The following is a 27,193-nucleotide window of genomic DNA, read 5'->3' as shown; positions in this document are numbered from 1 at the left end:
GACTCATCTTCCCTCAGTTTCTTTGGCAACTGCTGCTAGGAAAAAATATAGCTTTTCCAAGACACAAAGTGGTGATGCAAATGAGTCAGCACAACATTTTGACATTTGGTCTGGTCTAAAAGAATTGCCCAAAAATCGTGACAGCTCTGTCGTAAAATGAACTACAAGTTCCACTGGGAAGGCCATCACTGGTAATTACATAAAAGTTCAGAGACTTCTGTAATGGTGGCTTCTGATAGCCCTATTATTAAAATTTCTGTTTCAGCACTGAACACTGCCACCTCTCCTGTTTCTGTGTGAGCTATGGCACAGTAGAACAGGGGCGGGCTGGCCCAGGGGGCAGGGGGGCAACGGCCCTCCGGGCCGCTGGGTCAGGCAGCTATTAGGGCCGGGGGGTAGGGGGGTAGGCCGCCCGGCCGCCCCCCCATATGCAAAAAACATAGTTTTCCCCCCGTGGCCGCATCTGATGACATCAGATGCGGCCGTGTCAGCACACAGGCGGCCGCATCACATGACAGGGGATGCGGCCGCGGCATCAATGACGCGGCCGCATCCCCTGTCATATGATGCGGCCGCCTGTGTGCCCCCCGGCCATCCCTCTCCCAGCCCGCTCCTGCAGTAGAATGTCACTGGAGACTTTGAAGAACACTGCCACACCTCCTCTTTCTGTTCTAGATATGACGCTGCCCAACTGCACTGGAGACTGCCAACAACCCTGCTACCCCTTCTGTGTCTCTCTGTGAAATGGCGCTGGATCTCCGTGGAGGGCGGTATTTATAGAATACAAAACTGGTGAGGTCTGATGACGCGACAATGACGTTTTGCCTCGTTTTCAGTTCCAAGGGCGCGCGAAAGTACCGAGCTGGCTCGGCTCAGTACTCGGATCGGCTATGTTTGGGTGGGCTTGGATTTCCAAAAACGGAGCCTGATCATCTTTAGTACAAATATATAAGTTAGTTTTAGATCTCCTTCAACACATCAAAATCAAACTGAAGATAAAGCAGCTGTCGCTATGTTCAATGCAAACTTCTCCTCGTTAGGTTCTCAAACCAATGGCTTCGAAGCAAAAATGGATGCAGTATGTCACAACCAAGAGTCAGGAGCTGACATCCCTGCGTTCATCATCATCATCATCATCACGGATCTTGCACCAGGAGTGAAGAAGCCGCAACATGAAATACACTTACGGTACTTCGGCTAAGCTATCCTCAGGCGCCGGCTGGGAGAGGGAAGCCCGGGGGGCACACAGGCGGCCGCATCACATGACAGGGGATGCGGCCGCGTCATTGATGTGGCCAGGAATTAGATGAGAAATAACGAGGGTTGTATGTGGGAGCATCTTTACGTCTACTAAAAGCGTTTGTAAACGGTATGTGGTTTTTTTCTTTTTTGCAATTTGCCGTGGCGTACTACAGGTCACAGAAGGCCCTGGATGCCAGGTTATGCCTGTATTTGTACTACTACAAGCGCCATCATACCCAACCACTTTGGAACTAGTAGTGCATCGTGTCAAAATGCTTACATCGCTTTCATTTTTTTACTACCCTACGCCCACTGCAGCAGGGGGGCTTTGGGAAGAGATTCCTATTTATTTATATAGCGCCGCTGAATCTATAGCGCTGTACAGTTTACAGTCTAAATTCCCTAACATACACACACAGACACACAGAGAGAGAGAGAGACTAGGGTACATTTTTGATAGCAGCCAATTAACCTACCAGTATGTTTTTGGAGTGTGGGAGGAAACCTACGCAAACACGGGGAGAACGTACAAACTCCTCACAGATAAGGCCATGGTCGGGAATTGAACTCATAACCACAGTGCTGCAAGGCAGAAGTGCTAACCACTGAGCCACAGCCTAGACTAGCAGTACTAGTGCTGATATAAAAAAAAATATTATTTCCAATTATTTGTTTAAAAAAAATAATATAATAATATACGCACATTGATGCTAATGACTGTCGTCTCACTCACATGATACGCTTAAAGCATATGATAATCTTCTATGTGCAATTTACATGTGATGCTGCCTTGCAGGGAGAGTGTAGATATTTTCCAGATGCAATTTATATCTACATTTTGGTGTTAATTACGTCCAACTCTACATAAGGCTCTAAGTACCTGGAATTCACCATGCACAAAAGTATTGATGAAATATCGCATTTTGCAATTAGAAGGTGCTCAATTTGGTAAGGCCCATGTGTGGTGTCTGACATGTGTCGGAATAGTGTTCAACTTTTCTTCAGTAATAGCTGAAAGGATAACTCAAATTCTGTTGTTTGGAAAAAGGACCTTTGTCAATTCTAAAATGGCCACTAGAGGGCAGCAGAGCTGTGTTGGTAGTATGTTTACTCGGTGACATAGCCGAGAAGTGTTGGTAATGAGAGTTATCCTGCAATATTCACAGAGCTGTGGCAGAAGAGTAACTATATATTGATATAAGGTCAAATTAAGCTGATTTGTAGTATTCTAAAGTGCAATTTTCAGTTAATGATCTTGTGTCTGAAACCCAGGACAAAGTTCAAACAAAAACATTTGACTTTTCACCGCTGAAGCTGCTGGCTGCTTTCTTCATTGCTCGTACAGATGTTATAGGATTTTATGTGTGTGTTTAAAAAAACATTTGGTTACTTTACTTCATTCCTGAAAAGGAAGGTTATATGTGCTGTATCATATGAAGCTTAATAACAGATGAAAGCAAATGTTTGCAAAGTTCTGTTGTGCTTATGACCTGGTTCTGTGTATGTGGGTGTACGTGCGTCTGCCGTAATCCTAGAGCGCAGGCTACAGATGCAGATTGTAAATTATGTCCAAGTTTTGTTCAACTTTGCATCGGTCCCTAAGTCTCCAAGTGGAAAATGCAAAGCTACCACAGGCGCTCAATAGTAAGAATAAGTCGCCCGTATTTCAGGTTTGCAATCCCAAGATCCGTTGCCAGTTGAATTTGGGCACAGGGCTGCTCTGTCCTTCCCCTACAACACAGGCAGTGCAGGTACTTACGTACCTGTCATCGTCTCCTGACCCGCTGGCTCTTATCTGTGTTGAAAATGAGATTATTAACAAAAAAAAAAGCTAAAATAAGACACAACTCCCTTGTTATAACCACATCTCTTTATTAAAAAATAATAAAGCCCAAAATACTTACCATCAAAACAAAACAAACCATAATATTTCAAAGGTCCTGTAGCTGTCCAAAAAAAAATAACATTCCAGGTCCTGGAGTAGTCCCAAAAAATTAAAGGGCAAAAAAAATTATAGTCCATGAAAAACCTCTTATTTTCTTCGGTCCAAAGAACCCCATATTGTATCCAAAGTGGCTTGAAAAATCTTCTGTTCTTCAGTCCAACGGACCCCAATATAAATCTACTGGAAGGCTTGGCAAAACAAGAGTCCAGTAACAAACGACCAGACTTTGTCTTCTATGGAAATACATGCAACGCTGAGTGAGAAATAAACGTGAAGTCTATTTATACTGTAGGGGTTTTCCCATGACAGCATGAAAATAAAAAATATAATTCTGTTAATGTGTGACATTGTGTGAATTCACCTGCTCACCTGGTACATTGTCACCCTAGTCTGTACCGTTTGCTTTTGATGGCATTTCTCAAAATCCCAAAATCCCACACTGATCATTAAGAGACACAAAAAAAACCTCTTTACACTTTACCCAAGAAATAATATTTTATTTTAAAAAGAGAGACACAAAAGGACCATCCAATTTAAGGCATATGACGTATACATAGGAGTATGTTACGGGTAGCACAGTGGCTAAGTGGTTAGTACTTCTGTCTTACAACACAGGGGTCATGAGTTCAATTCCCAACCATGGCCTTATCTGTAAGGAGTTTGTATGTTCTCCCCGTGTTTGCGTGGGTTTCCTCCGGGTGCTCCGGTTTCCTCCCACACTCCAAAAACATACTGGTAGGTTAATTGGCTGCTAACAAATTGACCCTAGTCTGTGTGTGTGTGTATGTTAGGGAATTTAGACTGTAAGCTCCAATGGGGCAGGGACTGATGTGAGTGAGTTCTCTGTACAGCGCTGTGGAATCAGTGGCACTATATAAATAAATGGTGATGAGGATGTTACATGATCAGTAAAGATGAACTGAGATTAAGAAACTTCATTGAGAAAAACAAGACAGGCTTCAAAGGTAGTTGAAGGTGTCAGTCATGTCAATTCACACAGTGGTGTGAGAAGTTAGTTTCCTCTGTGATATCCCAGAAGGGGAAGAGTGTAGACTTTAAATCCCACCGCATATTGTCAGTTCCTTGGAACTCCATTGAATTGAAGGACTGTCCATTTCATTCTACCTTGTCCCAGGCATGGATTATACTACATAAGTGTTATATTTCTGTACTTTCATCTCTTTTTTTAACAATAATATATAGAGATGAGCGCACTCGGATTTATGAAATCCGAGCCCACCCGAACGTTGCCGATCCGAGTCGGATCCGAGACAGATCCGGGTATTGGCGCCAAATTCAAATCTGAAACTGAGGCTCTGACTCATAATCCCGTTGTCGGATCTCGCGATACTCGGATCCTATAAATTCCCCGCTAGTCGCCGCCATTTTCACTCGGGCATTGATCAGGGTAGAGGGAGGGTGTGTTAGGTGGTCCTCTGTCCTGCTATATCTCGTGCTGTTCAGTTCAGTGCTGTGCTGTGCTGTGCTGTGCTCAGTCCAGTGGTGCTGTGTCCTGTGCTCTGTCCTTCTGAGGTCAGTGGTGCTGCTGGGTCCTGTGCTGTGTCCTGTTCAGTCCAGTGGTGCTGTGTGCTTCTAAGGGCATAGTTATTTCCCCATTATTCCCAAGTTTTTAAAAAATAAAAAAAAAGTTATAAAAAATATTAAAATAAATTTTTTTAAAAAAAAAGTAATTATAACCAAATTTGCAAAACCAATCCAGCAGTATAAGTCCATTGGTACTGCAATATTACCAAGTTCACACATTCTGCAGTATCTTGTGCTACATATAATGGAGACCAAAAATTTGGAGGATAAAGTAGGGAAAGATCAAGACCCACTTCCTCCTAATGCTGAAGCTGCTGCCACTAGTCATGACATAGACGATGAAATGCCATCAACGTCGTCTTCCAAGCCCGATGCCCAATCTCGTAGTACCGGGCATGTAAAATCCAAAAAGCCCAAGTTAAGAAAAAGTAGCAAAAAGAGAAACTTAAAATCATCTGAGGAGAAACGTAAAGTTGCCAATATGCCATTTACGACACGGAGTGGCAAGGAACGGCTTAGGCCCTGGCCCGTGTTCATGACTAGTGGTTCAGCTTCACCCACGGATCTTAGCCCTCCTCCTCCTCCCCCCCCCTACAAAAAATTGAAGAGAGTTATGCTGTCAGCAACAAAACAGCAAACAACTCTGCCTTCTAAAGAGAAATTATCACAAATCCACAAGGCGAGTCCAAGGATGTTGGTGGTTGTCAAGCCTGACCTTCCCATCACTGTACGGGAAGAGGTGGCTCCGGAGGAGGCTATTGATGATGTAGCTGGCGCTGTGGAGGAACTTGAAGATGAGGATGGTGATGTGGTTATTGTAAATGAGGCACCAGGGGGGGAAACAGCTGATGTCCATGGGATGAAAAAGCCCATCGTCATGCCTGGTCAGAAGACCAAAAAATGCACCTCTTCGGTCTGGAGTTATTTTTATCCAAATCCAGACAACCAATGTATGGCCATATGTAGCTTATGTAAAGCTCAAATAAGCAGGGGTAAGGATCTTGCCCACCTAGGAACATCCTCCCTTATAGGTCACCTGAATAACCTTCATAGTTCAGTGGTTAGTTCAGGAACTGGGGCTAGAACCCTCATCGGTACAGGGACACCTAAATCCCGTGGTCCAGTTGGATACACACCAGCAACACCCTCCTCGTCAACTTCCTCCACAATCTCCATCAGATTCAGTCCTGCAGCTCAAGTCAGCAGCCAGACTGAGTCCTCCTCAATACGGGATTCATCCGAGGAATCCTGCAGCGGTACGCCTACTACTGCCACTGCTGCTGTTAGTTGGTCATCTTCCCAGAGGGGAAGTCGTAAGACCGCTAAGTCTTTCACAAAACAATTGACCGTCCAACAGTCGTTTGCCATGACCACAAAATACGATAGTAGTCACCCTATTGCAAAGCGTATAACTGCGGCTGTAACTGCAATGTTGGTGTTAGACGTGCGCCCGGTGTCCGCCATCAGTGGAGTGGGATTTAGAGGGTTGATGGAGGTATTGTGTCCCCGGTACCAAATCCCGTCGAGATTCCACTTCACTAGGCAGGCGATACCAAAAATGTACAGAGAAGTACGATCAAGTGTCCTCAGTGCTCTAAAAAATGCGGTTGTACCCTCTGTCCACTTAACCACGGACATGTGGACAAGTGGTTCTGGGCAAACGAAGGACTATATGACTGTTACAGCCCACTGGGTAGATGCATCCCCTTCCGCAGCAACAGCAACAGCTGCATCAGTAGCAGCAACTACAAAATGGCTGCTCGTGCAAAGGCAGGCAACATTGTGTATTACAGGCTTTAATAAGAGGCACAACGCTGACAACATATTAGAGAAACTGAGGGAAATTATCTCCCAGTGGCTTATCCCACTTAGACTCTCATGGGGATTTGTGGTGTCAGACAATGCCAGTAACATTGTGCGGGCATTAAATATGGGCAATTTCCAGCACGTCCCATGTTTTGCCCACACCATTAATTTGGTGGTGCAGCATTACCTCAAGAGTGACAGGGGTGTGCAGGAGATGCTTGCGGTGGCGCGCAAAATTGCTGGACACTTTCGGCATTCAGCCAGTGCCTACCGCAGACTAGAGGCACATCAAAAAAGCATGAACCTGCCCTGCCATCACCTCAAACAAGAGGTTGTGACGCGCTGGAACTCCACCCTCTATATGCTGCAGAGGATGGAGGAGCAGCAAAAGGCCATTCAGGCCTACACAGCCACCTACGACATAGGCAAAGGAGTGGGGATGCGCCTCAGTCAAGCGCAGTGGAGACTGATTTCCGTGTTGTGCAAGGTTCTGCAGCCATTTGAACTTGCCACACGAGAAGTCAGTTCCGACACTGCCAGCTTGAGTCAGGTCATTCCCCTGATCAGGCTGTTGCAGAAGCAGCTGGAGAAAGTGAGGGAGGAGCTGGTAACCCATTGCGATTACACCAAGCATGTAGCTCTTGTGGATGTAGCCCTTCGTACGCTTTGCCAGGATCAGAGGGTGGTCACTCTTTTAAAGTCAGAGGAATACATTCTGGCCACCATGCTCGATCCTCGGTTTAAAGCGTATGTTGTGTCTCTGTTTCCGGCGGACACAAGTCTACAGCGGTGCAAAGACCTGCTGGTTAGGAGATTGTCCTCTGAAGAGGACCGTGACATGCCAACAACTCCACCCTCATTTTCTTCCACATCTATGGCTGCGAGGAAAAAGCTCAGTTTTCCCAAAAGAGGCGCTGGCGGGAATGCTGATAACATCTGGTCCGGACTGAAGGACCTGCCAACCATTGCAGACATGTCTACTCTCGCTGCATTGGATGCTGTCACAATAGAAAAAATTGTGGATGATTACTTTGCTGACACCATCCAAGTAGACATGTCAGACAGTCCATATTGTTACTGGCAGGAAAAAAAGGCAGTTTGGAAGCCCCTGTACAAACTGGCTCTATTTTACCTGAGTTGTCCCCCCTCCAGTGTGTACTCGGAAAGAGTTTTTAGTGCAGCGGGGAACCTGGTCAGTGAGCGGCGAAGGAGGTTGCTTCCTCATAACGTTGAAAAAATGATGTTTATAAAAATGAATAATCAATTCCTCAATGAAGTACAGCACTGCCCTCCAGATAGTACAGAGGGACCTGTGGTTGTGGAGTCCAGCGGGGACGAATTGATAATGTGTGATGAGGAGGAAGTACACACTGTAGGGGGAGAGGAATCAGAGGTTGAGGATGAGGACGACATCTTGCCTCAGTAGAGCCTGTTTAGTCTGTACAGGGAGAGATGAATAGCTTTTTTGGTGAGGGGGCCCAAACAAACCAATCATTTCAGCCAAAGTTGTTTGGTAGGCCCTGTCGCTGAAATGATTGGTTTGTTAAAGTGTGCATGTCCTATTTCAACAACATAAGGGTGGGTGTGAGGGCCCAAGGACAATTCCATCTTGGACCTTTTTTTTTTGCATTATATGACCAATCAACAGTCGTTTGCCATGTTCAAAAAGTAAAACCAAATTTAAACAAATTCAAGAAATTAAACCAAAAGTAAAATGCCGTGTCATAATTTAAAACAAGAGGTATTGACGTGCTCTAAAACTACTGTATTGTTGTTTATATTTTATAAACACTACACTTGAAAGCTTGAGTCTTTCAATGAAAAAGTAACTGTCCATTACACGAATATTTGCAACAGGGACAATTTTAGGGTTAAGAAAGTCAACTAATAACACTTCGACGCTGTCTGTCTTTATAAACACTACACTTGGAAGTTGGAGGAGGTATTGTGGCCCCAAATTTACTGCCGGGGCCACTCCACTGTGCAGTCCATATTTAGGTGTATCAGATATTAAACAACGGTGACAGTTGATGCCCAATTTTTTAATTATATTGTTGGCGCTGTAAAAAATTGTGTTCCGGGCACACCACACTACGCAGTCCATACCCTTTTTTGGTGGAATTCTGACCCGTGGAGGGTTTTTTAATTATATTGTGGCCTCGGTACCAAATTGTGTACTGGGGCCACCACACTACGCAGTCAAGATAGATAGATGCGTATCATAGATAAAGTACATTCAGTGGTGTGGGGCAAATTGAAAAATATTCAAAATGCACTGACATCAAAACAAGAGGTTTTCACACGCTGAAACTCCAATATGTATATGATGGAGAGGATGGAGGAGCAGCCGTATGTGCAGTGTAATGCAGACCTGTTAAAGGTTTTTTTATATTTTTTATTGTGGTGCCCAGTGCCCACTACTCTACGCAGTCCAGATACTATTTTTGGGTGTAATTCTGACCTGTTGAAGGTTTTCTATATATTATATTGTGGTGGCCAGTGGCCAGTCCTCTACGCAGTCCAGATACTATTTTTGGTTGTAATTCAGACCTGTTGAAGGTTTTCTATATATTTTCTATTGTGGTGCCCAGGGCCCACTACTCTACGCAGTCCAGATACTATTTTTGGGTGTAATTCTGACCTGTTGAAGGTTTTCTATATATTATATTGTGGTGGCCAGTGGCCAGTCCTCTATGCAGTCCAGATACTATTTTTGGGTGTAATTCTGACCTGTTGAAGGTTTTCTATATATTTTTTATTGTGGTGCCCAGTGCCCACTACTCCACGCAGTCCAGATACTATTTTTGGGTTTAATTCAGACCTGTTGAAGGTTTTCTATATATTTTTTATTGTGGTGCCCAGTGCCCACTACTCTACGCAGTCCAGATACTATTTTTGGATGTAATTCTGACCTGTTGAAGGTTTTCTATATATTATATTGGGGTGGCCAGTGGTCAGTCCTCTATGCAGTCCAGATACTTGTTTGGTGGAATTCAGACCAGTTGAGGGTGTATTTGTTTTATTGTGGCCCCGGTATCAAATTGGGTACCGGGGCCACCCCACTACGCAGTCCAGATACTTGTTTGGTGGAATTCAGACCAGTTGAGGGTTTTATTATTATATTGTGGGGACCACTCTATACCACACTACCACTCTATACCACTCTATTTAATACTTTAATTCTATTTAATACTTTAATTCTATTACTAATTCCCATAAAGAGGAACTGCCGCTTCTATTTAATACTTTAATTCTATTAGTAGTTACCATAAAGAGGAACAAAATAAACCAATTTTACCAAAAGTATAATATGACTTACAAACTCTACACTTGAAAGATGGTGCCTTTAAATGAAAAAGTCAGTCTTCATTGCACGACTATGTGCAACAGGGACAGTTTTTTTTGTTTACAAAGTCAACCAATAACACTTCAACCCTGTCTGTCTTTAACATACTTGATGGGATCTCAATGACGAATGGTCTGTACCATGTTTGGAGGAGGTATTGTGGCCCCGGGACCAAATTGGGTACCGGGGCCACTCCACTATGCAGTCCAGATAGAGGTGTATCAGATATTAAACAACGTTGACTGTTGCTGGAAAAATTTTAAATAATATTGTGGGGAACACTACACTACGCAGTCCATAAACTTTTTGGGTGGAATTCAGACCTGTGTAGGGTTTTTTAATAATATTGTGGTGACCCACTCCTCTACGCAGTCCAGGTACATTATTGGTGCGAATCATACAAGTTCAGGGTTTTTAATTTATATTGTGGTGACCCACTCCTCTACGCAGTCCAGGTACATTATTGGTGCGAATCATACAAGTTCAGGGTTTTTAATTTATATTGTGGTGACCCACTCCTCTACGCAGTCCAGGTACATTATTGGAGCGAATCATACAAGTTCAGGGTTTTTAATTTATATTGTGGTGACCCACTCCTCTACGCAGTCCAGGTACATTATTGGTGCGAATCATACAAGTTCAGGGTTTTTAATTTATATTGTGGTGACCCACTCCTCTACACAGTCCAGGTACATTATTGGTGCGAATCATACAAGTTCAGGGTTTTTAATTTATATCGTGGTGACCCACTCCTCTACGCAGTCCAGGTACATGTTTTGGTGCGATTAAGACCAGTTGATGGTTTTCTTCTTATATTGTGGGGACCACTCCACTACGCAGTCCAGAAAGATAGCTCGTTGCAACGTTTTGGACTAAGAACTATATTGTGAGGTGTTCAGAATACACGGTAAATTAGTGGAAATGCTTGTTATTGAATGTTATTGAGGTCAATAATAGCGTAGGAGTGAAAATAAGCCCAAAAAATTGTTTTTTAAACTTTTTATGCTTTTTTAAAAAAAAATCCGAATCCAAAACCTTAAATCCGAACCAAAACCTTTCGGCAGGTGTTTTGCGAAACAAATCCGAACCCAAAACATCGAGAAAATCCGGATCCAAAACACAAAACACTAGACCTCAAAAGTCGCCCGTGCACATCCCTAATAATATATTAAATTTTTTTATTTTCATTTTTATTATATCCACATGTCCTGCACCGTTTTATATCTATTCTAAAATATAAGGTCTATTTTTCTTCAGTCTAATGTTACCCTGATCATGCCGGACCCTCCTGAAGCTTCAACCTTCAACACAGCACTGTGATTATCTATCATGCTTAGCTTGGTTTTATTTTCAAAGCTACAGCAGTATTGTGGATACACCTCCCATGATCTTACTATTACCGTGAATGGAGAATTCTCATAGAAGGGGCTTCAACAACGCAGTTGCCTGTTTAATAACAATTGTATCATTTACATAGCGCTTATCTCCCAATAATATTTTACTTATTTTGCAGGCGGTGAGGAAGCCATCTTGGACACGCTCAGTTGCTGTCCTATGTAATCATTCACATCAGTCCCTGCCCCCATTGAAACTTGCAGTCTAAAGTCTAGGGTAAGATCTAGTATTGTGAGATAACAATATTGTTTAAAGGACTAATACACCCTTAAAAAAACACAAATTGTCACTCCCAATTTCAATATATATTCTATTGCCCCTTTACCTCTGTTGTTCAGGGCTTCAATGACAAGCCCAGCTGGGTTAACACTGTTTACAGCTGCTTATGTACGTTCAGCATACCAAGTTGGGATGTCCGCTTCTCTTCCGGCTTTTGTACCAGAAGGGGGCAGTGTGGTGCAAGGGTAACTACTTCTCTGATGACAGCCACATGCTGATCTCAACGGCTAGTGACAATCTGTTGGATTTTATCAGATATGCCCTGCAACGCCGCAGCCTTTACTGGTATAAACACTGGAAATTAGAGCTAACATTACACCATGGTCACCAGAGCTTCTTACTCTACACAACTGGATGAGAGGGGACAGGTATAGATATGGGGAAGTGATACAGGGTATTTATTGAGGGTTTTAGTCCTTTAAAGCAAAAATCCCCCCTACCCAACCAGTGCTGCGTAAGGAGCTGTAATCTTCATGACATCACAGAGATTGCAGCTTCTGATTGGTCCTCCCGCTCACATATCCCTCCGTAGCCATTTAAAAGTGGCTCGCATAACACTCTTAGGGCTAGATTTACTAAGCTGCGGGTTTGAAAAAGTGGGGATGTTGCCTATAGCAACCAATCAGATTCTAGCTTTCATTTATTTAGTACATTCTACAAAATGAAAGCTAGAATCTGATTGGTTGCTTAGTAAATCTAGCCCTTAGTGACTAACTGAACAGAATTAGATTGCTAGCTTTCAAGTCTACTACATATGTTAACAGCAGTTAGGATGATGTAACTTTATTGGTCCAACAAGCCTAGTAAGACGTGGTTCCGTCACCCACAGGTGGTTTGCGGTTTGTGCTTCTCATGTGATAGAAAACCATTAGTGATCCAATAACTAATATACATGCAGATAACGTCAGCCGTATTATATTCTGCAGTGTATAATCCTTCTGTCCATCTGAAAAGAAAACACACAAAGTATTAATAATATTCACACGCTTGTGCTTAGAATGAGGAACCCACACACAGGAACAGCCTAAACCATAGGGTACAGTTTATTGCTACTTTCATTTTCATTGTAAGTTATACACATAATATCTAAGCAAATAAAAAGTGTGCTAAAGTACATGTCATTTAGCACAATTGTGTATTTGCTATCCATACATAAATAGGCAACTGCAAGGGGGGGACTACAGGTACCTGGAAACCCCCCTCAAGACTAGATTTAGTGATTAAATTATCGCTTGCACTGACACCGTCTTGCAGGGCTATGTGACTGGTCAGAGCAGGATGTATATATAATGGTTGCTGTATACACTATATATGTATTATTATTACAGTATGGGCAGTATATACATAGAATAGGAATATTTTGGTGGTAGGGAAAGTTTGACTCCTGTGTATGAGAATCCATCACTTACACCCCAGCAGAAACCCCTTTGTACTGTGCAGCTGTCTCTCCAGTGTCTGCTGTGTTACTCAGGGGAAAGGTCAGATGGACGCGCTGCCTGCTACCACATTTCCAGCAACACGTCATTCATTGTACCTCTTACTGATTCCTCCCATAGTGCTGCCCAATCCGCCCTCATTACGGTATAACATGTCTCATAATAGTAAGGGGACGTGAAATTATCTTTATTTAATTCCTGATTTAGGATTGGATACAAGTCTTTTTGTGCCACGTAAAAATGTGACCTACATAACATGTAAGTGCATTGGGGGTGTGGAGACACATATCAATTAATGCCATTAGACTGTGATGACTGCGTTTAGTTGATCGGCCCACTTTAAAGGTAAGTATGTCCTATTTGAAATATAGTCTTAAATTTTCCTGTAACGTCCACTTATTGGGCGTGCAAGAGTGACGCCCACGAGTGTTGTGTGAATGAGGGAACCAAATTTGTAGTGGTGGGACAGGAGCATTTAAATATCCCCTTTGGTGCCTGGAAAAGAAATTCCTTTTAATTCAGAGAAAGGCTACAGAAGAGTGAAGGAAGAAACTCAGTGAGAGTGTAATCTGAGCCCCCATTCTTTCTGTGTCTTTCTGTCCGAAGGAGAAGGAAGCAGATGTCCCACAAAGGCATGTCGGAAATGCTACCTGGAGTGGCATTATCCACCACAAAGCCGTAAGGCGGATAAAGACCGACAAGTGTTCTGGATTCAGGCGGGAATGCTAATTAAGGATAGGGTATTGACCAAAAGTACAGAGCAAACAGTGCCTAGAGACGTTGTGCTGAGAGGATGGTGCTTTCACTATTCCACTGACTCCAAACGGGTATTTGGCATAACGGAGGCCTGGCATTATGCTTGGGTCTCCGAGGCTGTAGTGGAATACTTTTTTGAGAGTTTGGAGATTCCCCCTGATTGAAATTCCTGTCTGTAATGGATCGAGAGGTGGGATATTTTGAGTATTATACCGGGCCAGATGGGACCAAAGATAAAACATCGAACCAAGGTCATGACAATTAGTGGACCTATTATATTTCACTGTGGGGGGGCATTATCTTATATATAATATTATGTTAAAGCCAGCATTATGTACAACAGAAAATATATCAGGTCCAATTAGTTATTATTTGTGCTCACCTTGCTTCCGCACATTAAACACCTGACTCATCTTCTTTACACTGTTGGTTAAAGTTTTTACTTCACAGGTATAATCCCCAGAATCCTCCAGCTGAGCGGACAGAACTCCATATTTATCAGAAGAACTGAATTCCTGAACATTCCGTCCAGCTCTGTAGAAAGCAAATTGCAGCTCTGTCCTCTGTCTGAGCGGACTAAGTCTTGTGTCACACGTCAGGGTCATGTGATCTCCTTCTGTTGCTGGATATTGGGTTATTTTTATTTCTGGAGAGGAGATCAGCTCTAGAAGACAGAAAAGTGGAGACAAAAACACAGCCTTTTTATTCAGAAATAAATCAGACATATAACAGTACACACACTGGTGTTTACAGATGCCTATGGCGATATTCACAATACAAGATGTTTGTAGATATCAGCCCTTCATCTGTGCACAGATGTCCCACATGCTGTATAAGTGTTCCTTTAGTGTATAGACAATGGGTACCCTGGTCTTAACGAGTGACCCCATATGGAAGTATGGACTTTGCCACAAATGCCTATAGGCCACACCCTCCAAGTTAACCCTATTAGGAAGCAGTTGATAAATTAGACATAATTAGAGTAATGTACAGGCAAGAAGTCGCAGTAGGCAGTGCATATTAGTAATCAGTAAAACTAGCAATGGTCAGGGCAACAAGAGTTCAAGCATGGACAAGGATAACCATATCAACACCAAAGATCAGTCGTAGAATACATAATTAGCGTGCATTTCACAGTGTGTCCTAGAGAAGACTGAATGATTATAAGGATACATTTAAAGAACATGTTCACTAACAATTTTACCCCTCTACAACTCATAGTAAAAGTACAGTAAGGAATGGGGCTGTGAACCAGATATCAGACATGGATTAGCTGATGGAAGTCAGCAGAGCTGGATGCAGGCTGTGTGTTATCAATATGAGTAGGAGGACTTGCGGTCCTTCCCCGGGTTGTATAGCGAGGTATAAATGTGAATAGTCAGACTAGCCGCTTCGGTAAGGTGCTGGCAACGAGGTACAAGGGGAAAATCCAGAAGGGAGGTCAGACGAGTCAGGTCCGTAACAGTCAGACAACAATACACGTGGGAGATCCAAAAGAGTGGTCAACATAATCCGGGTAATCAGGGCACAGGAAAGCAGAGAAGTCAAACTAGCCAATTGGTCACAGGAACGCTGGAGCAGGAGGAAGACCTGATACTCTGGCACAGAGGGATGACAGAAGCTGCCTTATAACCCCTGGGCAGCCAATAGGAAGAAGGGAGGCAGCGGTGCTGTCATCGGCCGCTGCTGGAGGTTTAGAATAGCGCCCCATTGCTAAGCAATGGGATGCGCAGAGGCCCGGGCGGACTGGCCAGGAAGTTCTGCGTCTGGTTGCCTGGCAACCTGAAAAGACCGTCTTAATTGTTCCCTGCAGCCTGTGTAAAGGTATGATCTGGGGGAAAAGCTCTCACAATCCTTCCTTGTACAAGAATGCAATGTCAGTTTTGGATAGATTCTCTCATCACTCTTCCCTCTGACATTGGGGTGTGTGCAGTACACTGCAGGCTAGGGTTTTACCTTGAGACGGTTCTGCAGTTAGTGGAGATTGTCTTTGGCACCCCGCTGCGTGTCCCCAGCTGTTCTCCGTCCGCTTTGCTGGCAATTTCACAGTTCTGGCAGCAGCTCACTCTTGTCTCTGCTCGGCTGCACGTGCTCTCTCTTTCTCCTCCTTCCTGCACATCACCTTCCTGTTACTCCCCCAGCCAATCAAGGCCTTCATCCTCCTCCTGTCAATCACTCCTGGGCACAAGTTTTCAGGAGCACAATTAACCCCTTGTAGCCCTGCATTTTAAAAGCGTTTATGCACTTCCTCTGTGCTGTTCAACAGGGATTTGGGGTACCACAGATGATCAGAGAGTAAGAGAAAAAGAAGTCAGATGCAGAGTGGAGGAATGTTTGGGAAAGTACCTGAAGATGAAGGAGGAGATGTAAGGAGGGTTTACATGGCTGAGGGCTTTGTAGTATTCTTGAGGACCAGAAGGAAAGGGGTATGGTAAGCTGCAGGATTCATTTCAGATTACGGTTTTGCCAACATGTTCTGTGATAGACCACAGAAGAAGTTGTAACCTAACTGGGATGTGATTAGAGCATTTACAAGCAGTTTAGCTGTACCATGTATGAGAAAGGGATGGATATGAGAGATACTTTTAAGTTGAAGTCCACAAACACTTGCTAGAATATGAAGGCGAGGAGTGAATGAGAGGGAGAACTCAAATACGACCTGTAAGCAAGAAACTACATATAAGGATATCAACTTACAAGTTCTGTTTTATATAAACTCAGTGGCTACTTTATTAGGTACACCTGCTCAATAAGACAAATATCTATTCAACCAATTATGTGACAGTAACTCAATGCATAAAAGCATGCAGACATGGTCAAGAGGTTCAGTTGTTGTCCAAACCAAACAGAATGGGGAAGAAATATGATCTAAGTGACTTTGGCCATGAAATGGTTATTAGTGCCAAACGGGGTGGTTAAAGTATCTTAGAAACTGTTGATCTCCTGGGAAAAACATCCAGTGAGCGGCAGTTTTGTGGACAAAAACGCTTTGTTAATGAGAGAATTAAGAGGAGAATGGCCAGATTGGTTCAAGTTGACATAAAGGTGTCAATGCATTAAATAACTATGCGTTACAACAGTGGTATGCAGAAGAGCATCTTTGAATGCACAGTGGATGGACTACAGCAGCAGAAGACCACACCGGGTTATACTCCTATATAATAGGAGAGAAGGAGAAGTACTACTTATATGGAAGGCACACTCATGGAGAAAATCCTGTATTTTTGAAGGGACACTTCATTGTGGATAACAAGAGTGGATAGAAATGAACAAAAAAATAAATTGACACTACACAATAAAACTACTATTTATTAGTCATGCAAATAAAACTGTATGGTTAAAAAGCGAAATATTAAAATTTCGGAGTCTTGGTCAGGTACGTATATTCAGAAGATCAATACACTTTAATTGGTTCCGTAAATATATACCGGGATTCTATCTATGGTAGTTATATTATACAGATGTCTTATGAGGGGGTCTTGAAAATACCAACAATTTATAAATAGTGATCATATAAGATAAGTGTATTGTGTTTCCATCATATGGACATGAGAATCATACAGTCTCGTGTGGTTTACACAGATGAGGTACAGGGTCAGTGTCACTTTGATGAGTATGTCACTATAATATGTCAGTAAAGACCCAGAGATCCACAGTAATAAGGAATATAAACAGTCCAGGTAAGTGTATTACTGTGTTAATCTTCAAATCACACGACTTGCCACGTTGGTATATAAATGGCAAATTATTTCATGTTTGTATACACCTGTTCTGCTGTACCAGTGCAAGGCTAGTATATCTCCTTTTTTTGGAGTTTAAATACATATAGCATCAGTTAAGGACATTGTACATGTGTTCTTGTATACGGATGGTACCATATATACATCTGTGCTGCTGAAGCAATATTGCTGTATATCCCACATTAATTCTCATTGTTATGTGGCCACAAATTGGGTAAAGTCTCTAGTGTTCTGACATGCATAGCTGAAATTCAAAACATTTTCAATAACTGGAGAATCTATAAAAATGTGATTATAGTATATCAATTATGCTTTCTTAATATATATATATATATATATATATATATATATATATATATATATATATATATATATATATATATATATAAATAAATAGGTACCTGTCAGAAAAGAGGTAGTGTAGCAAAATATTTTAGGAAAATGAAGTTCGTACTTGTTATATTTATGACAAAACTATCATAGTTGGCTACATATACCCTATTTCGTTTGGTATATATTCACTGAGAAACACAGACTTTTTCTGCAGCTGACATTCATCACAGCTGGTTAATTAGTTCTACAAATCACAGTTCCAATGCTATTTCTCAGATGTTTGGCATCCAGGACTGATAGATAAATCTTAAATTATATGAATATTTTCATATCTTTTTCCTCTAATTTTTATGGGATATTTTTTATACTGTCACAATTTGTTTTGTGTTTCTAGTGATCTGACACAGACAATAGAGACCTAGTTGGATTGATTTATAATAAAAAAAAATCCTTTAAGAATTTCAGAGTATATCTGCTTTAATTTCTGTTAATGACATCTTTAATTATCTACCACTAGATTCATATAGAGAAGTTCCTTAATAGAGCAAAAATTATATTCTGATATATCTATGATTCTCTTATAACCAGCTAGATGCTGGACTCCCTGCTTGACCAGACTCCTTCTAAAAACAACACCTGACATACATTTCACTAATTATTTCTATTGTGAGGCAACCAGTGTGTTGGTTCGGGCTGGTTATTTAAGTAACTCTCCACCAATAGGTACTTCATAATTTGATTGGCATAAGTTTCAACCAATGAAATGAGTTTTAGTGTAAATTTTATTTAGACAATATATATATCAGCAGTTTTATAGTAGTTTATGATCCCAGGCTATGAATGTAGTAAACAGATAATTATACAGGCATGCAATTAGTAATAAAAATGGTAATAGAGAAAGAGCCAGAGATAAGCAGACAAGATGACACAAAAAACATAAATGAAATTCAGACGTGACATATTGGAATATAGAATTGATTCAAGTGTGAGGCTGATAATGCAATATATTAAAGTATATAGATTAGATGTTTTTTATTAGAGATCCCAATAGGTTCTTTATAAGATGTTATTTAATGTATGTATATCTAGAGTCCAAATGTGTTATCAATGATATATATACATGTAAAATAATTGATATTTATGACATGAGAAGACATGTGATATTATATATTATTTATTATATATAATTGGTAGTGATGAACAGATAACTAATATAAAGTGAAAAAATATATGTATAGTGAAAGTTAATGTGAAAATATATCTGACAATATACTCAAATATGAAACATATAAATGTGATAAAAGTAACAAAAGTGCAACCTGTGAGCGTGCTAAAATATAATAAAATGGGTGAGAAAAAAAGTGAGAAAAATTAATTAAATAATGTGTACATTTAATTTAATACATACATTGACTACAAGTGAAGATAATAGTGAATAAAAGTGTATAAAAAAATAAAATATCTAAATACTCCATATTTATTGCTGTGTTTGTTGTGTGTTAATTGATTATTACATATCTTTACAAACCAGATCAAAAGATTTTTCCTTTTGTTCGATGTTCTCAAAACCACAGAGGGTCCATCAAAATATACAGTGAAATATTATCCTCAAAATTACAAAGAGTGTGTGTTAAAATTAAATTTGGTGATTAATCTATATGGTGAATATAATAAATTCAAAAATGTGTGTCTCAAACTCTTCCTTTATGTCTGTTATTTTTATTATCTTATTTTATTTCTTGTTTTTTTATTTATTTGATAGTGATTTGATATTTTTTGACATTTTAACATTTTTGTGAAGTATTTTTCTATTTCATAAAAAAAATTTTTTTCCTTTCATGTCTTACTTGCTTGTTCCCTTGCTGTTTATTATTAATATGCTTACATTTTATTTGGTATTCTCTATTTAGCTTTATATTTTTTTTGTATAGATATTACTGATGTGTATTGTAATTTTATTCTCCTTAAATTATTGTATTTATAAGGTGAGAATCAATATATAAATAAACATAGAACAATTAAATCATATACTGTAGATTCATAGAAAAAACACAACGATAAATATTAGAGATGGGCGGGTCCGGTTCTCCGAGAACCGAACCCACCCGAACTTTGGGTATCCGAGTACCGAGCTGAGCAGCTCGGTACTCTCCCGCCCATTCCGAATCCAAATCGAGGCCGAACGTCATTGTGACGTCGTCGGATCTCGGGGCTCGGTTCTCGCGATACTTCAACTTTATAAATACACGCCTCCACAGCAATCCATCGCCATTTGACAGAGGGAGAGAGCAGGGTGTAGTCATAGGCTAATTAGAGCAGGGACAGAGAATACAATATTGTTCTTGCAATTGCTCTAACCAAAATCGCTAGTGCAGAGAGGAGGATAGAGGTTTATTATTTTTTCTTCATATTTGGCACTCCTCAGTGCTTTTGGGGTGTCCTCCCTAATTGTGCATAAATATTTCTGGCTGTCAAAAGTCATATCTGTCAGCAGTATCTACTAAATAATTTGTAGCACTCCTCAGTGCTTTTGGGGTGTCCTCCCTAATTGTGCATTAATATTTCTGGCTGTCAAAAGTCATATCTGTCAGCAGTATCTACTAAATAATTTTTAGCACTCCTCAGTGCTTTTGGGGTGTCCTCCCTAATTGTGCATTAATATTTCTGGCTGTCAAAAGTCATTTCTGTCAGCAGTATCTACTAAATAATTTTTAGCACTCCTCAGTGCTTTTAGGGGTGTCCTCCCTAATTGTGCATTAATATTTCTAGCTGTCAAAAGTCATATCTGTCAGCAGTATCTACTAAATAATTTGTAGCACTCCTCAGTGCTTTTGGGGTGTCCTCCCTAATTGTGCATTAATATTTCTGGCTGTCAAAAGTCATATCTGTCAGCAGTATCTACTAAATAATTTGTAGCACTCCTCAGTGCTTTTGGGGTGTCCTCCCTAATTGTGCATTAATATTTCTGGCTGTCAAAAGTCATTTCTGTCAGCAGTATCTACTAAATAATTTTTAGCACTCCTCAGTGCTTTTGGGGTGTCCTCCCTAATTGTGCATTAATATTTCTGGCTGTCAAAAGTCATTTCTGTCAGCAGTATCTACTAAATAATTTTTAGCACTCCTCAGTGCTTTTGGGGTGTCCTCCCTAATTGTGCATTAATATTTCTGGCTGTCAAAAGTCATATCTGTCAGCAGTATCTACTAAATAATTTTTAGCACTCCTCAGTGCTTTTGGGGTGTCCTCCCTAATTGTGCATTAATATTTCTGGCTGTCAAAAGTCATATCTGTCAGCAGTATCTACTAAATAATTTTTAGCACTCCTCAGTGCTTTTGGGGTGTCCTCCCTAATTGTGCATTAATATTTCTGGCTGTCAAAAGTCATATCTGTCAGCAGTATCTACTAAATAATTTTTAGCACTCCTCAGTGCTTTTGGGGTGTCCTCCCTAATTGTGCATTAATATTTCTGGCTGTCAAAAGTCATATCTGTCAGCAGTATCTACTAAATAATTTGTAGCACTCCTCAGTGCTTTTGGGGTGTCCTCCCTAATTGTGCATTAATATTTCTGGCTGTCAAAAGTCATATCTGTCAGCAGTATCTACTAAATAATTTGTAGCACTCCTCAGTGCTTTTGGGGTGTCCTCCCTAATTGTGCATTAATATTTCTGGCTGTCAAAAGTCATATCTGTCAGCAGTATCTACTAAATAATTTGTAGCACTCCTCTGCTTTTGGGGTGTCCTCCCTAATTGTGCATTAATATTTCTGGCTGTCAAAAGTCATATCTGTCAGCAGTATCTACTAAATAATTTTTAGCACTCCTCAGTGCTTTTGGGGTGTCCTCCCTAATTGGGCATTAATATTTCTGGCTGTCAAAAGTCATATCTGTCAGCAGTATCTACTAAATAATTTGTAGCACACCTCAGTGCTTTTGGGGTGTCCTCCCTAATTGTGCATTAATATTTCTGGCTGTCAAAAGTCATTTCTGTCAGCAGTATCTACTAAATAATTTTTAGCACTCCTCAGTGCTTTTGGGGTGTCCTCCCTAATTGTGCATTAATATTTCTAGCTGTCAAAAGTCATATCTGTCAGCAGTATCTACTAAATAATTTGTAGCACTCCTCAGTGCTTTTGGGGTGTCCTCCCTAATTGTGCATTAATATTTCTGGCTGTCAAAAGTCATATCTGTCAGCAGTATCTACTAAATAATTTGTAGCACTCCTCAGTGCTTTTGGGGTGTCCTCCCTAATTGTGCATTAATATTTCTGGCTGTCAAAAGTCATTTCTGTCAGCAGTATCTACTAAATAATTTTTAGCACTCCTCAGTGCTTTTGGGGTGTCCTCCCTAATTGTGCATTAATATTTCTGGCTGTCAAAAGTCATTTCTGTCAGCAGTATCTACTAAATAATTTTTAGCACTCCTCAGTGCTTTTGGGGTGTCCTCCCTAATTGTGCATTAATATTTCTGGCTGTCAAAAGTCATATCTGTCAGCAGTATCTACTAAATAATTTGTAGCACTCCTCAGTGCTTTTGGGGTGTCCTCCCTAATTGTGCATTAATATTTCTGGCTGTCAAAAGTCATATCTGTCAGCAGTATCTACTAAATAATTTGTAGCACTCCTCAGTGCTTTTGGGGTGTCCTCCCTAATTGTGCATTAATATTTCTGGCTGTCAAAAGTCATATCTGTCAGCAGTATCTACTAAATAATTTGTAGCACTCCTCTGCTTTTGGGGTGTCCTCCCTAATTGTGCATTAATATTTCTGGCTGTCAAAAGTCATATCTGTCAGCAGTATCTACTAAATAATTTTTAGCACTCCTCAGTGCTTTTGGGGTGTCCTCCCTAATTGGGCATTAATATTTCTGGCTGTCAAAAGTCATATCTGTCAGCAGTATCTACTAAATAATTTGTAGCACACCTCAGTGCTTTTGGGGTGTCCTCCCTAATTGTGCATTAATATTTCTGGCTGTCAAAAGTCATTTCTGTCAGCAGTATCTACTAAATAATTTTTAGCACTCCTCAGTGCTTTTGGGGTGTCCTCCCTAATTGTGCATTAATATTTCTAGCTGTCAAAAGTCATATCTGTCAGCAGTATCTACTAAATAATTTGTAGCACTCCTCAGTGCTTTTGGGGTGTCCTCCCTAATTGTGCATTAATATTTCTGGCTGTCAAAAGTCATATCTGTCAGCAGTATCTACTAAATAATTTGTAGCACTCCTCAGTGCTTTTGGGGTGTCCTCCCTAATTGTGCATTAATATTTCTGGCTGTCAAAAGTCATTTCTGTCAGCAGTATCTACTAAATAATTTTTAGCACTCCTCAGTGCTTTTGGGGTGTCCTCCCTAATTGTGCATTAATATTTCTGGCTGTCAAAAGTCATTTCTGTCAGCAGTATCTACTAAATAATTTTTAGCACTCCTCAGTGCTTTTGGGGTGTCCTCCCTAATTGTGCATTAATATTTCTGGCTGTCAAAAGTCATATCTGTCAGCAGTATCTACTAAATAATTTTTAGCACTCCTCAGTGCTTTTGGGGTGTCCTCCCTAATTGTGCATTAATATTTCTGGCTGTCAAAAGTCATATCTGTCAGCAGTATCTACTAAATAATTTGTAGCACTCCTCAGTGCTTTTGGGGTGTCCTCCCTAATTGTGCATTAATATTTCTGGCTGTCAAAAGTCATATCTGTCAGCAGTATCTACTAAATAATTTGTAGCACTCCTCAGTGCTTTTGGGGTGTCCTCCCTAGTTGTGCATTAATATTTCTGGCTGTCAAAAGTCATATCTGTCAGCAGTATCTACTAAATAATTTGTAGCACTCCTCAGTGCTTTTGGGGTGTCCTCCCTAATTGTGCATTAATATTTCTGGCTGTCAAAAGTCATATCTGTCAGCAGTATCTACTAAATAATTTGTAGCACTCCTCAGTGCTTTTAGGGTGTCCTCCCTAATTGTGCATTAATATTTCTGGCTGTCAAAAGTCATATCTGTCAGCAGTATCTACTAAACAATTTGTAGCACTCCTCAGTGCTTTTGGGGTGTCCTCCCTAATTGTGCATTAATATTTCTGGCTGTCAAAAGTCATTTCTGTCAGCAGTATCTACTAAATAATTTTTAGCACTCCTCAGTGCTTTTGGGGTGTCCTCCCTAATTGTGCATTAATATTTCTAGCTGTCAAAAGTCATATCTGTCAGCAGTATCTACTAAATAATTTGTAGCACTCCTCAGTGGTTTTGGGGTGTCCTCCCTAATTGTGCATTAATATTTCTGGCTGTCAAAAGTCATATCTGTCAGCAGTATCTACTAAATAATTTGTAGCACTCCTCAGTGCTTTTGGGGTGTCCTCCCTAATTGTGCATTAATATTTCTGGCTGTCAAAAGTCATTTCTGTCAGCAGTATCTACTAAATAATTTTTAGCACTCTTCAGTGCTTTTGGGGTGTCCTCCCTAATTGTGCATTAATATTTCTGGCTGTCAAAAGTCATTTCTGTCAGCAGTATCTACTAAATAATTTTTAGCACTCCTCAGTGCTTTTGGGGTGTCCTCCCTAATTGTGCATTAATATTTCTGGCTGTCAAAAGTCATATCTGTCAGCAGTATCTACTAAATAATTTGTAGCACTCCTCAGTGCTTTTGGGGTGTCCTCCCTAATTGTGCATTAATATTTCTGGCTGTCAAAAGTCATATCTGTCAGCAGTATCTACTAAATAATTTGTAGCACTCCTCAGTGCTTTTGGGGTGTCCTCCCTAATTGTGCATTAATATTTCTGGCTGTCAAAAGTCATATCTGTCAGCATTATCTACTAAATAATTTGTAGCACTCCTCAGTGCTTTTGGGGTGTCCTCCCTAATTGTGCATTAATATTTCTGGCTGTCAAAAGTCATATCTGTCAGCAGTATCTACTAAATAATTTTTAGCACTCCTCAGTGCTTTTGGGGTGTCCTCCCTAATTGTGCATTAATATTTCTGGCTGTCAAAAGTCATTTCTGTCAGCAGTATCTACTAAATAATTTTTAGCACTCCTCAGTGCTTTTGGGGTGTCCTCCCTAATTGTGCATTAATATTTCTAGCTGTCAAAAGTCATATCTGTCAGCAGTATCTACTAAATAATTTGTAGCACTCCTCAGTGCTTTTGGGGTGTCCTCCCTAATTGTGCATTAATATTTCTGGCTGTCAAAAGTCATATCTGTCAGCAGTATCTACTAAATAATTTGTAGCACTCCTCAGTGCTTTTGGGGTGTCCTCCCTAATTGTGCATTAATATTTCTGGCTGTCAAAAGTCATTTCTGTCAGCAGTATCTACTAAATAATTTTTAGCACTCCTCAGTGCTTTTGGGGTGTCCTCCCTAATTGTGCATTAATATTTCTGGCTGTCAAAAGTCATTTCTGTCAGCAGTATCTACTAAATAATTTTTAGCACTCCTCAGTGCTTTTGGGGTGTCCTCCCTAATTGTGCATTAATATTTCTGGCTGTCAAAAGTCATATCTGTCAGCAGTATCTACTAAATAATTTTTAGCACTCCTCAGTGCTTTTGGGGTGTCCTCCCTAATTGTGCATTAATATTTCTGGCTGTCAAAAGTCATAACTGTCAGCAGAATCTACTAAATAATTTTTAGCACTCCCCAGTGGTTTGCGCTCAGAATGGATTCAAAGCAGTCCACATATGATCTGAATGAGCAACCAGGTTCTGTCACCAGTCCTGATGTTAGTGTTCCCAGTACGTCATCTGGCCAAGGCGATGTCAAACAACAGAGTGTTTTCAAATTAGTGCAAAAAACAAAAACCCAAAAAAATTTTACTGTATTGAAGCGAAAAAGAAGTGTAACTGAGCAAAAGTTAAGTGACGATAAAAAAAAAATTGCAAGCATGCCATTCTACACACGCAGTGGCAAAGAGAGAATGAGGCCTTCACCTTTGGCTATTAGTGGCAGATCCCAAAAAGTTACCCAGCCTACAATTGGTGCACAACTACTGTTACGCCTCAAAGCCGAGCTGCAAGATAACAGTGAGGCATTACAGGAGAATATTTGCTCTGATTCACAAATGACAACAATCCCTGTGGAGAGTCCATCCAACAGTGGGATGTCTAATCGTGAGCATACTGCTGATGTGTGCCTTAATAGCCCGAGTATAGCCGGTGATACCCAAATTGAGGATGCCACTTTGGAATTAGAAGAGGATGAGGGGGAGATTTGTGTAGGCGACGAGGGCGCTAATGATGATGTTGATGATTATGATGCAGACAGATACCAAATTGCCTTTCTCAATTTCTATTTATATTCTAGATTATATAACGGCTGAATAGTTTTCTATTTTACTCCTAGTGGAGAGAGGATCTGATGCAGACAGATACCAAACTGCCTTTGTCCATTTCAATTTATATTGTACAGTATATAACGGCTGAATTTATTAGTATTTTATACAAGTGGAGGGGGGCCTAGAGAGACAGAAACCAAACTGGCTTTCTCCATGTCAATTAATATTGTACAGTCTATAACGGCTGGATTTTTTGGTATTTTATACAAGTGGAGGGGGGCCTAGAGAGACAGAAACCAAACTGGCTTTCTCCATGTCAATTAATATTGTACAGTCTATAATGGCTGAATTTTTTGTTTTTTTAAAAAAGTGGAGGGGGCCTATAGAGACAGAAAGCAAACTGTCTTTTTCCATTTCTTTACATATTTAACTATAAGTGTAGGGTGTAATATAGATTCAAAGACGATGGCTGCATTGCCAATATGCATAGATGGAGAGGAAGACAATCTGTTTTGTGTGTAGAACAAATGAAGGCCTACCAACGAAGAATTAAACAGTTTTTTTGGATGATTTATTACCTCAACAATTAGATTACTTATCTCTAAAACAGTTGGAGCACTAAATTGGGTTATTTTAGGCACAAAAACATGTATTTTCCAACAAAATAGCAAAACAAAACCAAACAAAACCAAAACCAAAACCAAAACACGCAATGGCGGTTTTGCAAAACCAAAACCAAAACACGACGGTAATCCAGATCCAAAACCGAATCCAAAACCAAAACATGGGGGTCAGTGACCATCTCTAATAAATATGGAGTATTTATATATTTTATATATTTATTTATATATTTTTTTTTATATTTATTATTTTTATTTATTTATATTTATTTATATTTATTTATATATATTGAACAAAAGGAAAAATCTTTTGATCTGGTTTGTAAAGGTATGTAATAATCAATTAACACACAACAAACACAACGATAAATATGGAGTATTTATATATTTTTTTTATTTTTTTTATACACTTTTATTCACTATTATCTTCACTTGTAGTCAGTGTATGTATTAAATGTACACATTATTTAATTAATTTTTCTCACTTTTTTTTCTCAC

At 40.3% G+C, this 27,193-nt stretch overlaps 2 protein-coding genes across 4 annotated transcripts in view; one reads left to right on the top strand and one right to left on the bottom strand.

Moving 5' to 3' along the window:
* The window catches only part of LOC142108366 (uncharacterized), a 338,760-nt gene that overhangs the window by 227,279 nt on the left and 84,288 nt on the right, over positions 1 to 27,193 (top strand). The window lies entirely within an intron of this gene.
* The window catches only part of LOC142108683 (Fc receptor-like protein 3), a 78,638-nt gene that overhangs the window by 22,577 nt on the left and 28,868 nt on the right, over positions 1 to 27,193 (bottom strand). For 2 of the 3 annotated variants that reach the window (XM_075192524.1, XM_075192526.1), the window contains 2 exons: positions 14,133 to 14,414; positions 11,091 to 12,504 (listed from right to left, as the gene is read on the bottom strand). The exons of the other annotated variant lie outside the window; for it this stretch is intronic. In XM_075192524.1, the coding sequence (XP_075048625.1) occupies positions 12,359 to 12,504; positions 14,133 to 14,414 (428 nt within the window). In that variant the 3' untranslated portion in view covers positions 11,091 to 12,358. Of the gene's footprint in view, positions 1 to 11,090; positions 12,505 to 14,132; positions 14,415 to 27,193 lie in introns of those variants that run through there. 3 annotated transcript variants of the gene reach the window in all.

This window comes from Mixophyes fleayi, chromosome 12 (genome assembly GCF_038048845.1).
Source record: "Mixophyes fleayi isolate aMixFle1 chromosome 12, aMixFle1.hap1, whole genome shotgun sequence".
In the NCBI taxonomy this organism is placed as follows: domain Eukaryota; kingdom Metazoa; phylum Chordata; class Amphibia; order Anura; family Limnodynastidae; genus Mixophyes; species Mixophyes fleayi.
This window is presented reverse-complemented; position numbering and strand designations above follow the sequence as displayed.